Source organism: Nicotiana tomentosiformis, chromosome 4 (genome assembly GCF_000390325.3).
Source record: "Nicotiana tomentosiformis chromosome 4, ASM39032v3, whole genome shotgun sequence".
NCBI classification, from domain to species: domain Eukaryota; kingdom Viridiplantae; phylum Streptophyta; class Magnoliopsida; order Solanales; family Solanaceae; genus Nicotiana; species Nicotiana tomentosiformis.
Window position 1 is genome coordinate 71,861,870 of NC_090815.1, and position 12,792 is coordinate 71,874,661.

General features: G+C 39.2%; 1 protein-coding gene across 1 annotated transcript; it reads left to right on the top strand.

Annotated features, from left to right (window-relative positions):
- Window positions 1-3,579: 3,579 nt before the first annotated feature.
- Window positions 3,580-5,292, top strand: LOC138909914 (uncharacterized). Its single transcript, XM_070201131.1, has one exon. The coding sequence runs from the start codon at window positions 3,580-3,582 to the stop codon at window positions 5,290-5,292; it is 1,713 nt and encodes a 570-aa protein (XP_070057232.1).
- Window positions 5,293-12,792: the final 7,500 nt, after the last annotated feature.

Sequence of the window (12,792 nt, forward strand, 5' to 3'; positions counted from 1 at the left end):
TAATGTTAATATTTTAAACTTTTATCTTACTCTTAATAGGTTTTATTTGAAAAATAAAAATATTAAAAACTACAAAAATATCACATTCTTAGAGTATAAATTTTATTTCTTTAAAAAAAAAATTAGTTAAAAAAATACAAAAATAAAATAAATAAATAAATAAATAAATAAATATATATATATATATATATATATATATATATAGATGGTTTCCTTTAATTAAAATTTTAATAAGTAAGCTAAATAATCTTTCTTAGTATCTTTTAAAGTACGTGTAAATATATAGTTTCCTATATTGTAAGAAATAGTTGTTAATCTTCAAAATTTAATATATCTTTTTTAAAAAAAGGGAAGAAAACAAAATGAAGTAACTTAAGTAAAAATAGATAAAGTTTGGCAAAACAAAAAAAAAAAAAAGGTCTGTTTCTCATCTTTTCCCCAACTCTTCATATCCCACTCCTCACGTCCTATGCCCCATATCCCCTCAATCACATGATCACACACACACTCATCTTCACACATCTATCTATATATAATACCCACAGTTCACAAACAAAAAAAAGAGGAAAGGCAGAAGAAAGAAAAAGAAGGGGAGCAAAGTAAAAAGAGTCCAATCGGACAGCAAAAAATCAGAACTAAAAAAAAGACATTGTTCTTTTATAAAAAGATTCGTTTGGAAAACAGTGTACTTGAAGTTATTTAGTTTGAAGACGGAGTTCGGGATTTCGTTCGCGGTTCCGAGTTCGAGGTTGTCAGAGTTTTGTTCCTTAGCTTCAGTTCCGATTCTCTGTTTTGCATTGGGTTTAATCTCCTCTACTGTACGAGATGATTTATTTGGAATTTTCTTATCTATATATATTTGAAAGGTTTCATCGTTTAAGGTACGTTTCTTTCTCTCTTTCATTACCCTTTTCCATTTCTCTACGATTCGAGTATTTTACTTTTTATGTGTGCCTGCTTTGAGTTTATAATATCATTAATTTGTAGTTGGTTTTATGAGATATTGGCATTATTTGTTTATTAAAGAAAGCATAAGGTTTTGTTGTATATATGTAAAATCTTTGGAGGGAACAGAACTTTGGTGGAGTTGTTGAAAAGGCAAGTATATTTGTTTTAAGCTTTCTGCCATTTTTTTTGGTATTGAGAAATTCTATCAGAAGTGTTAACTTTATCAAATAGATCACATTAAAGACCCATTTTTGTTTTGATGCATATCTATTTTAAATATTTTGGATATGATGCATGTTAATCTTTTAATCTTTTGAGTTTAATCATGTAGTTACTACAATTATAGAATTGGCATAAATAAGTTTGTCACCTTTATTTGTTAAAAGTTTTTTTTTTAAGCAAGAACATATTTTTATTTTTACCCAAAGGAATAATAGTGCTTCTACTTTGGTAAGTTTCTTCATTAATTTGGTGGTTTAGTTTTATAGAGAAGCTAGTTCGATAAATAATTTAGTCATGAATCTTTCACTGTTCGTTGTTGATCTAAGATAATTTAGAGGAGAAAAAATACATGTTAAAGTGACTTAAGACACAAATACTTTTGTTCAAAGGAAGATAGGATCATGGAATTTTTCTAATTTTTTAAAATTTGAAAATTCGGGCTTTAGGAGTTCTTTGTCAAGATGCGTTTGTTCTAAATTTTCACATTTCCCTATTCTACTAGTATTTTACTTTACTTTTCATCTTCTTTAAATGGTTTGGGTGTTATGTGCTGGATGCCTTATTCTGTTTTTTTTTTTTAAAATGAAAATTCATAAAAAATGCTTCAGGCGCGACTTAATCTATCATCGTGATTGTGTACACGTTCGCGTGACATAATTACGATTTTCAAAATAAATCAAGATACGCGTTCGCGCGACTTTGGCCAAGCTTTCTTAAATAATAATGTGTTATTAATTGTGTATACGTACGCGTGACATGATTCTTGAAACACCAAACAAAACGAATACACGTACGCGTGATTCGTTTCAAGATAATTTCATAATTATGAATAATCAAGCAATTAAAAGAGGTAAAAAGGTAAATGTACATAGGTTCTAAAATGAGTAATTAAATTAAGCCAGGTATGATTAAAGCGACCGTGCTAGAACCACGAAATCCGAGAGTGCCTCACACCTTCTCTCGGGTTAACAGAATTTCTTATCCGGTCTTCTGTGTTCGCGGACCGTAAAACGGAGTCAAATTTCCTCGATTTGGGATTTAAAATAAACCGGTGACTTGGGACACCAGAAATTATCCTAAGTGGCGACTCTGAATCTAATAAATAATCTCATTTTGATTAATATCACTTAAATTGAAAAAATTCCTTTCTTTCCTATTCCCCCGGGAAAAAAGAGGTGTGACAGCTCTGGCGACTCTGTTGGGGACGTAAACCCAGAACTTCTGGTTCGGGGTTCAGAATTCGAGCTTATAAGATGATTTATACTTGGCTTTATTGATTTGATGTTATTAATGTATTTTTGTGTCTAATGTGCTAATTGTCGCTTATTTACCGCTTTGATATTATTTGAACTGTATTAAATTATCTTCTTACGCCTCCCTTTTGAGTCTTCTGAATTTATGGTGCACACGTGCGCGTGGCCCACTTTTCTGTTAGAAGTCATACCAATTAGAACGATGCTGGGTCAGTAACTAGGCCGGATAGACTTTCGTGCTCCCGGTACGTTATCCCCACCTCGGCTCGAGCTGTCCGCTTGGGTAAGCCAGGTCTAAAATACTCCCCTTAGGATTTAAACCTAGAATAACATAGCCTCATGCCGGATCCCTAGTAGGAACGTTTGTATGCATCATGTGCATTTGACTTTGGGGACTCAACACAGGGGTTGGGTCCGTCTAGGACAGGTGTACCCGAAATTACAAGACCATTCTGATGCATCTTATGTGCTACTTGTGCATTATGTTTGATTTGGTTTGTGCATGTTGACCGATTTCTAAAATAAAAATATAAAAATATTGAGGGAAAACCAGAAAGAAGAAAATATAAGGGAGAAAATTTACCCGATTTTCGAAAATTTTAGTATTTACCCCCCCCCCCCAAAAAAAAGCCTGAATTTTTCAAAAAAAAAAGTGTCATCCTATTCCTGAAATTTCTACGAACTACGCTGATCTGATTCTCACCGGATGTGAAATACGTAGGCAACCTTCATAGGGTTCGGCTCCATTTTTATAAAATAACAAAAAAAAAATGTGTCTAGTGTTTTTTTTAATCAAAAAACAAATAAGCAGACCCAGCTTCGGTTAATCCCAAATCGTTCCTGTTAGAATAGCCTTAGAACATCTTCAAAATTGTTGAAGGGTTGTTCTCGCAAGAACGGACGTGTCTGTCAATTGGGAATCACTTTTACCATAATGCCCTTCCCCCGGCCCTAAAGCTATCCTTGAAAGTAAGAAGGGGCCATAGTTGCAAAAATAGCCACCTTTTCTTCGGTCGCAATTGCAAAAATAGCCCCCATTTTCGTTGATTTTTCTTAAAATTGAGTTATTTATAAAAGATTGTTTGCAAAATGAGTGCATTGGTTCTGTCTCTTGAGACTAGTGTCAACCCTAACCTTAACCACCCACAGGTACAAAATGAGCACTGTCCAGAACACACCGTTCACAGTTATAGACGAGGCTCCACTTCAGCTTCAGATGTGGTGGTATTATTTAGGAAAAGATGGTCAGAAATGGGTCACCAAGCACCTGGGCGTCCTCACAGATATTATGAAAATTAAACCACGGGACGATTTGATTGAGGCACTAGTGACTTTTTGGGACCCTGTTCACAATATTTTTTGCTTCTCCGATTTTGAGCTAACTCCCACTTTAGAAGAGATAGCTGGATATTCCAGGTTTGGTAGAGATTTGAGAAACCAGGAGCTCATATTCCCGAGGGCTCTTTCTGTACACCGATTCTTCGATCTTCTGAACATCAGTAAGCAAATTAGAAAGACCAACATAGTCGAAGGGTGTTGTTCTTTCTACTTCCTGTACTCTAGGTTCGGGCAGCCAAATGGGTTTGAAATGCATGAAAAAGGCCTTAACAACAAGCAGAACAAAGACACATGGCATATTCATCGTCGCTTCGCCTTCATAATGGCATTTCTGGGAATTATGGTCTTCCCAAATAAGGAGCGGACAATTGATACCCGCATAGCCAGGGTTGTACATGTCCTCACTACCAAAGAACATCACACTCTTGCCCCGATCATTCTATCAGACATTTATCGGGCATTAACTTTGTGCAAGTCTGGGGCAAAATTCTTCGAAGGGTGCAATATTTTGTTACAAATGTGGTTGATTGAGCATCTCCGACATCACCCCAAGTTCATGAGCTATGGTCCGAGCAAGGACAATTTCATTGATAGTTACGAAGAAAGAGTAAAAGATTACAACTCTCCAGAAGGGGTGGAAGCCTGGATATCCCACCTAAGATCTTTAAATGCAAGTCAAATTGAGTGGACTTTGGGATGGCTCCCGCTAAGAGAGGTGATACACATGTCTGCCCTAAAAAGTCATTTGCTGTTATTGGGTTTGAGAAGTGTCCAGCCGTATACACCACACAGAGTTATAAGACAGCTAGGAAGGTACCAAGTAGTACCTAAAGATGAAGATTTGAGTGTGCAAGTTATTGAGCTACACCCCGAAGCCCCACTCCCCGAAGCTTTAATCCAGCAAATTTGGAATGGTTGTCGCTACTTGAAAGATGATACTCAGGTGCCAGATCCTGCGAGAGGTGAGGTAGATCCGGGTTATGCTATATGGTTTGGGAAGAGGTCTCGCGTGGATGATGTGCCAGAGCCCAAAAGGCCCACAAAAAGACCGCATGTTCAAGCCTTTGATGATAAAATCCAAGAACGATTGGCCTGGGGTGAACGGGAAAAAGGATACAAAACAACTATTCATGCCTTAGAAGAAAGGCTGAGAAACCTCAATTTTGAGAAAGACTTGCTAGAACAAGAAGCCGAAGGGGAAAAGAAGAGTCTGATCCACAAAAATGAAGCCCTTCGTGCTCAACTTCAACAGATGAAGAAAGCCTCTGAAGTGCCAGTGAGAAGTTGGAAAGACCAGAGAACCATTGCCAATCTGATGGAAAAGGTACAAGATTATGATTCCCTATTGGCAAAGACTGAAAAGGCATTGGAAAAAGCCAAGGAAAAGATCGTACAGCTAAATGAGAAGGCTGAATCAAGTAAGGATCGCCAAGTAACAAAATTTGAAGAAGAGAGGGCTCAATTCGAGAGAGAGAGAAGGCCCATTGGGTACGTTCAGAAGCTCAGCTCCATGCACAGTTGGAAGAAATGAGAAGGTACAATAGAGAATACCAGCATACAAATTTTGATAGGGAGATGGCTCAGGCGAGACTCGAGCAGGCTAGACTTCGGGCTCAGTTGAAGTCAGCCTTAGATCGTGAGGGCCACATAAGGGAGATAGCCACCACTCGCCAGCAGCAGTTACAAGATCGAGACCAGAATTTCCAGTACTTCAAAGAGCAAGTTCATAATTTGGCTGTTTATACCGCTCAAAGTTATGTGAATTGCCAAGGGATGGATTATGAGAAGTTTTTGGAGCATGCACCTACTTTTGCCCGTCATCTTGCAGCAGAGTTAGAAAGGATGTACCGTACATTAGGGGGTCAACCAGGGCAAGCCCCACCATGAGCAGATGTTCCAGTGTTTGAAAGCCAGAAGATTGTGGAGTTGAATTATAGTCGTAGTTGTTAGAACTTTTTATGTAGTAGTTATGTTTTAGTTTGAGTCATTGTTGAATCTTTAAAATCGCTGTCTTTTAGTCTTGTCAGAGTTTGGTAAGTCATTTTCAATGTAATGTCCTTTCTGTTATTGTATTATTTCGTTTTGTTAAAAAAAAAACACTATTATTATTTTCCCCTGAACTACATAATGGCCTGATTCATGCGGCGTCATGATATGTAGGCAATCCTCATCGGATGCGATCATAACCATAATTAATCTATAAAAAAAATGAAAAAAAAAATTCAAGATGAAAATAAACCAATAAATCAATAAGCCGGGATGAAACATAAAGCCTTCCAAGATCATTTTAGAAATGAAAATGGCATTAGGTGCATAACATATAATGTGTGATTAATATCTGCAAAATGCCTAACTCTAACACGTTTGTTGTTTGTCATTTTAAAAGATAAAGTAAAACAGAGGTGGTTGGTTTGTGGTTTAAACTGGCGACTCACCCTTACAACAAGAGATCAAAAGGAAAAAGTAGAATGGCAAACAACAGTGAGAATGAGTCAGATAATGATGATGTCCATGGACAATTAGTTGAACAAGGTTCAGGACTGGTTGAAGAAGTAAGAGTGTTGAAGCAATAATTGGCAGAGATGTACCAAGCCTGGGTGAATGGACAAGCACCGCCCTCACTACCCATAGGGCCTTCGGACAATCTTCATAATGTGTCAGTTGCCACTCAAGTGCCTATCTCCATAACAAGTAACCCATTGTACCAACCTGGATTCAGTCCGAGCATTAACCTTCCCACTATCCCCAGTACCTCCATTCCACGTCCTCCAATCGCACCTCTCAGAAATGACCCACCTACTATACCCATTGTCCATACTTTCACTATCCCTCAACCGGCTCTTGCTCAAAAGTCTAATAATGATCCACAATTGGATGCTCATGATGCCCAACGTTACTCTCCAGAACTGACTTTAAAGGTTCCAGATTCATACAAGCACACTTCTCATAACGTGTTCCCAATTGAGATCGAAAAGCCCGAAAAGAATATGGAACAAGAGGAAATGACCAGAAAAATGAAGAGCTTGGAACAAACCATGAGAAACATACAGGGTTTGGGGGGCCACAAGAGTGTTTCGTTTAACGATCTATGCATGTTTCCCCATGTTCATTTGCCACCCAGCTTCAAGACCCCCAAGTTTGACAAGTATGATGGGCATGGTGATCTTGTTGCCCATTTGAAGAGGTATTGTAACCAACTAAGGGGAGCGGGAGGCAAAGAAGAATTGCTCATGGCTTATTTTGGGGAAAGTTTAATAGGAATTGCTTCAGAGTGGTTCATAGATCAAGACATCTCTCACTGGCACGTTTGGAATGACATGGCTCAAGATTTTGTCCAACAGTTTCAGTATAATATTGATATAGTGCCAGACCGCTCCTCTCTCATCAACATAAAGAAGAAACCAGCAAAAAGCTTCAGAGAATATGCAATCAAGTGGAGAGAGCAGGCTGCTAGGGTCAAACCACCAATGAAAGAGGCAGAAATGATTGACTATTTTCTCCAAGCTCAGGATCCTGATTACCTCCATTACATGTTGGCCGCCATCGGTAAACCTTTTGCTGAGGCAATTAAGATTGGTGAAATAGTTGAGAATGGCATGAAGTCAGGCAAAATTATGAGTCAGGCAGCCCTTAAGGCAACCACACAAGCAATTCAAAGCGGGTCAGGCAATTTCAGAAATCGGAAAAAGGAGGAAGGATCCATGATGGCATCTGGGTTCGGAGGAGTTCAAAGAGGAATAACTCCTTCTTACGTGCAATTCCAACAAGGACTATCCAATTCTCTTCAACATTATTATCCGCCTCAAGTTCCCCGATACTCAGTTCCCCTACAACAATACACAGTGTTTAATGCTCAGGCTTATGCTAGGCCTCCCAATCACCAAAAATGGCGGGCACCGATTCCACAAGGCTCCCGTCAACTCCGGCCGAATTTTGAGGCACCATATAATCCTCGTCCCCGACAAGAATATGTGAGAGAACAAGAGCCAAAGAAAGAGTTCACCCCAACTGGAGAATCGTATACAAGCCTATTTCGAAAGTTGATGCAGTTGAAGTTGATTGAACCTATTATGCCGCGCTATGTGAATCCAAATTCAAAAGGTTTTGACTCAAATGCAAGATGTGAGTATCACTCTAACACCCAAGGGCATAGTACTGAAAACTATTGGACATTAAAGAAAGCCATTGAAAATTTGATTGAAGCAAAGGCAATTGTGGTAACAAACAATGAGGATACTCCTAATATCACAAACAATCCGCTCCCAACTCATGATAATACATATTTTATTGGGATGATTTGTGCTGATTGGGATTGTAAGCAGTCTGGCAAGACAGAGATGGTTGTTAGAACCATAGGGTCAGAACCAAAAATGATAGTGAGCCCGCCGCAATTGGCACCATTGATGTTGAAAGGTGCGAATTCTAGTTTGAACTTGGCATGTTTTGAAAAAACGATTCTCTATGTTCCTGGAAGCACAAAAAAGGTTGAGGTTCAATTGGGTGGGCCAAAACTTTACATCCCTGGGGGCATTCAAAAGATCATTCCGAATAATGGTTTGAGGAATATAACAGAGCCAGTCGTGATCCGACCTGTTGCCCAACTCCTAGTGACAAACACAAAAGCTATTCCCTGGAATTATAACAAGACTGTCATGACATACAAAGGAAAAGAGATAGTTGAAGAAACAGGTGAAATAGGGGGCTTGACCCGCTCTGAAAGGTGTTATTCACCAGAGGAATTGAGAAAAGCTAAGCAAGCTAGGGAAAGGCATTTGCCAATGAAAGAACCCATTGCAAAAAAAGAAGCGGAGGAATTCCTTAAGAAGATGAAATTGCAAGACTACTCAATCATTGACCAACTAAGGAAAACTCCTGCTCAGATATCTTTGTTATCTCTGCTTTTGCATTCAGAAGAGCATCGTCGTGTGTTGATCAAAACTTTGAACGAGGCATATGTCTCAGAAAAGACAACGGTGAATCAGCTAGAAAAAATGGCTGAAAGATTCTTTGAAGTAAATAGAATTACTTTCAGCGATGATGATTTGCCTGAGGAAGGGGCTGGCCACAATAGAGCTTTGCATCTTATGGTCAAATGTGAAGGGCACTACGTAAAAGGAGTCATGATTGACGGAGGCTCAAGTGTAGATGTGTGTCCTCTTTCTACTCTACAACAGCTGAACATCGACACTAACAGAATTCGAACCAGTAATGTCAGCATCAGAGCTTTTGATGGTTCAAAAAGAGACACTATTGGGGAAATCAAACTTACCATGACAATCGGCCCAGTTGATTTTAACATTGTCTTTCAAGTGTTAGATATGGAAACTTCCTATAATTTTCTTTTGGGAAGGCCGTGGATCCATATGGCCAGAGCTGTACCATCCACCCTACATCAAATGGTCAAATTCGAGTGTGGCGGGCAAGAAATTATTGTTCATGGGGAGGACGACTCATCTGTCTATAAAGACCCGTCCATTCCATATATCGACGCCAAGGAAGGATGTGAATCTATCATATATCAAGCATTTGAGGTGATTGAGGTGGACCAAGTGGATGAAGGAAAACCAATTCTGCATCCCCGTCTTTCAGCCACATCTATGATGGTAGCTTCGCTGATGTTGAGGAACGGCTATGAACCAGGAAAAGGATTGGGATCCTCTCTACAAGGAATTGTGAACCCCATTGCTCCATTTTCGAAGAAAAATACCTTTGGCTTGGGCTTTAAACCAACATCAGCTGACATAGACAGAGCCAAGGCCCGCAAAAAGAATGGTTGGAATCTGTCCAAACCAATCCCTCACATTGCCTACTCTTTTGTCAAGCCACAATTTGAAGAAGTCCAAAATCCTTCTACTCAGGATGACATTGACGGAGTTTGCCAGGGTCTCAAGGAGATGTTTTATGAGATCAATATGGTTCAAGTTGGGGAGGGCCCTAGCCGGTCAAGTGTTCAACTGATTGGTCCAGATACTTCGCTCAGCAACTGGGAAGAATATACATACCTGAAAAATTGAATGAGCTGTTGCCGTCCTCCATAATTTCAAAACAATTTCTGCCAATACTGAAAGTCGTAACGATATTAGAAATTCTGTTTTTATTTTACTTTAACCAAACTTAAAAGGTAATGTTTCGATAGTGCTGGCTTTAAAAACATGACATGCACGCGGAATTCATGCCTAGATCTTAAAAAGCTGTCTAATCTCGAAATAATGAATCAAGAAGTTGAGTATGACGAAGATGAGGCTTTTAGAGAAATAAAAAGGGAATTGGATCAATTTGAGAATAAGCCTAAGCCTAACTTAAATGAAACTGAGGCAATTAACCTGGGAAGTCCTGAAGAAATCAGAGAAACAAAAATAAGCATTCATACTGAACAAAAGACGAGAGATGCCATAATTCAAGTTTTGTTTGAGTATAGAGATGTATTTGCTTGGTCGTATGATGACATGCTGGGTTTGAGTGCCGATCTAGTGGTCCATAAGCTTCCCACACATCCTAATTTTCCACCAATCCAACAAAAACAAAGGAAGTTTAAGACAGACATGAGTGATAAGATTAAAGAAGAAATCACGAAGCAACTAAGTACAAATGTGATCAGGGTCGTCCGATACACTACATGGTTAGCAAATGTTGTGCCAGTGCCAAAGAAGGATGGGAAAATCAGAGTTTGTGTTGACTATAGGGATTTAAACAAAGCAAGTCCAAAGGACAACTTTCCCTTACCCAACATTCATATCCTTGTTGACAATTGCGCTAAACATGAGATCCAATCTTTTGTGGATTGTTATGCCGGATATCACAAAATTCTGATGGATGAAGAAGATGCAAAAAAGACCGCCTTCACAACTCCATGGGGAACTTATTGTTATAGGGTTATGCCATTCGGTTTGAAGAATGCAGGGGCAACTTACATGAGAGCCATGACTACCATGTTCCATGACATGATGCACAAAGAGATTGAAGTGTATGTTGATGATGTGATCATTAAGTCGAGAACACAAGCTGACCATGTGCAAGACTTGAAAAAGTTCTTTGAAAGGCTACGAAGGTACAATCTCAAACTCAATCCAGCCAAATGTGCATTTGGAGTTCCTTCTGGGAAGCTTTTGGGTTTTATAGTTAGTCGAAGAGGCATTGAGTTAGATCCCTCCAAGATAAAAACCATTCGAGAGCTGCCTCCCCCGAAGAACAAAACAGAAGTCATGAGTTTACTCGGGAGGTTGAATTACATCAGCAGGTTCATCGCGCAGCTTACAACAACATGTGTGCCTATTTTTAAGTTGTTGAAAAAGAATGCCGCTATCACGTGGACAGATGAGTGCCAAGAAGCTTTTGATAAGATCAAGGAATATTTGTCAAATCCCCCTGTTTTGGTCCCGCCGGAACCTGGTAGGCCTCTATTTTTATATCTGTCAGTAATGGATAGTTCCTTTGGTTGTGTTCTGGGTCAACATGATGTCACAGGCAAAAGAGAACAAGCAATATATTATTTGAGCAAAAAGTTCACCACTTATGAGGCCAAATACACTCTTTTGGAAAGAACATGTTGCGCTTTAACCTGGGTCGCCCAGAAGCTTAGGCATTATCTTTTGGCCTATACAACTTACCTCATATCCCGAATGGATCCCCTGAAGTACATCTTTCAGAAGCCGATGCCAACTGGTAAATTAGCAAAATGGCAAATCTTGCTCACAGAGTTTGATATTGTTTATGTCACTCGCACTGCCATGAAGGCACAAGCTTTGGCTGATCATCTGGCAGAAAACCCGGTTGATGATGAGTATGAGTCTTTGAACACATATTTCCCAGATGAAGAGGTTAATTTAGTTGAAGAAGTAGTCCAAGATGACAGTCAAATTTGGAAACTATACTTTGATGGGGCTGTCAACATCAAAGGCGTAGGGATTGGGACAATTCTGGTATCACCTACTGGGCAACATTACCCTGCCACGACGCGACCTCATTTTTTCTGTACAAACAACACAGCAGAATATGAAGCTTGCATCATGGGTCTGAACATGGCAATAAACCTAAATGTGCATGAATTGTTGGTGATGGGAGATTCAGATTTGCTTATTCGGCAGGCTCAAGGTGATTGGGAGACTCGAGACATCAAGCTCATCCCATATAGACAATGTGTGGAGGATCTTAGCAAAAGGTTCAAGTCCATCGAATTCAGGTACATTCCCAGGTTTCACAATTAATTAGCTGATGCCTTGGCCACCCTGGCCTCAATGCTTCCATATCCGGGTGATACTCACATTGACCCATTAGAAATTCAAATTCGGGATCAACATGGTTATTGCAATACAATTGAAGCAGAACCAGATGGTGAACCATGGTATCGTGATATTAAACAGTTTCTGAAAACAAGAGAATATCCGGAACATGCTAATAGGGATCAAAAGAGAACTGTTAGGCGACTCTCTAATGGTTTCTTTTTGAGTGGGGAAATCCTATACAAAAGAACTCTGGATTTGAATTTGTTGAGATGTGTGGATGCCAAAGAAGCTGAAATGATCATGAATGAGGTGCATTCGGGAGTTTGTGGTCCGCACATGAATGGATATGTTCTAGCAAAGAAAATCCTTCGGCCAGGATATTATTGGCTTACTATGGAACGAGATTGCTTTTGTTTTGTTCGCAAGTGCCACCAGTGTCAGATTCACAGTGATTTGATTCACTCGCCTCCTTCAGAGTTGTATCCTATGTCGGCTCCTTGGCCTTTTGTTGCTTGGGGAATGGACGTCATTGGCCCAATCGAGCCAAAATCTTCAAATGGGAACAGATTCATCTTGGTTGCAATTGATTACTTTACCAAATAGGTGGAAGCTATTACATTGAAAGCAGTTACCAAGAAATCAATAGTAGACTTTGTTCACTCCAACATTATCTGTCGTTTCGGTATTCCAAAAACCATTATTACAGATAATGCTGCTAATTTGAATAGTCATCTGATGAAGGAAGTATGTGAACAATTTAAAATTGAGCATCGCAATTCTACTCCTTACCGTCCCAAAGCTAATGGAGC

Excerpts from the sequence above, each read along its gene's own strand:
- LOC138909914 (XM_070201131.1), top strand. The coding sequence starts at position 3,580 with ATGAGCACTGTCCAGAACACACCGTTCACAGTTATAGACGAGGCTCCA.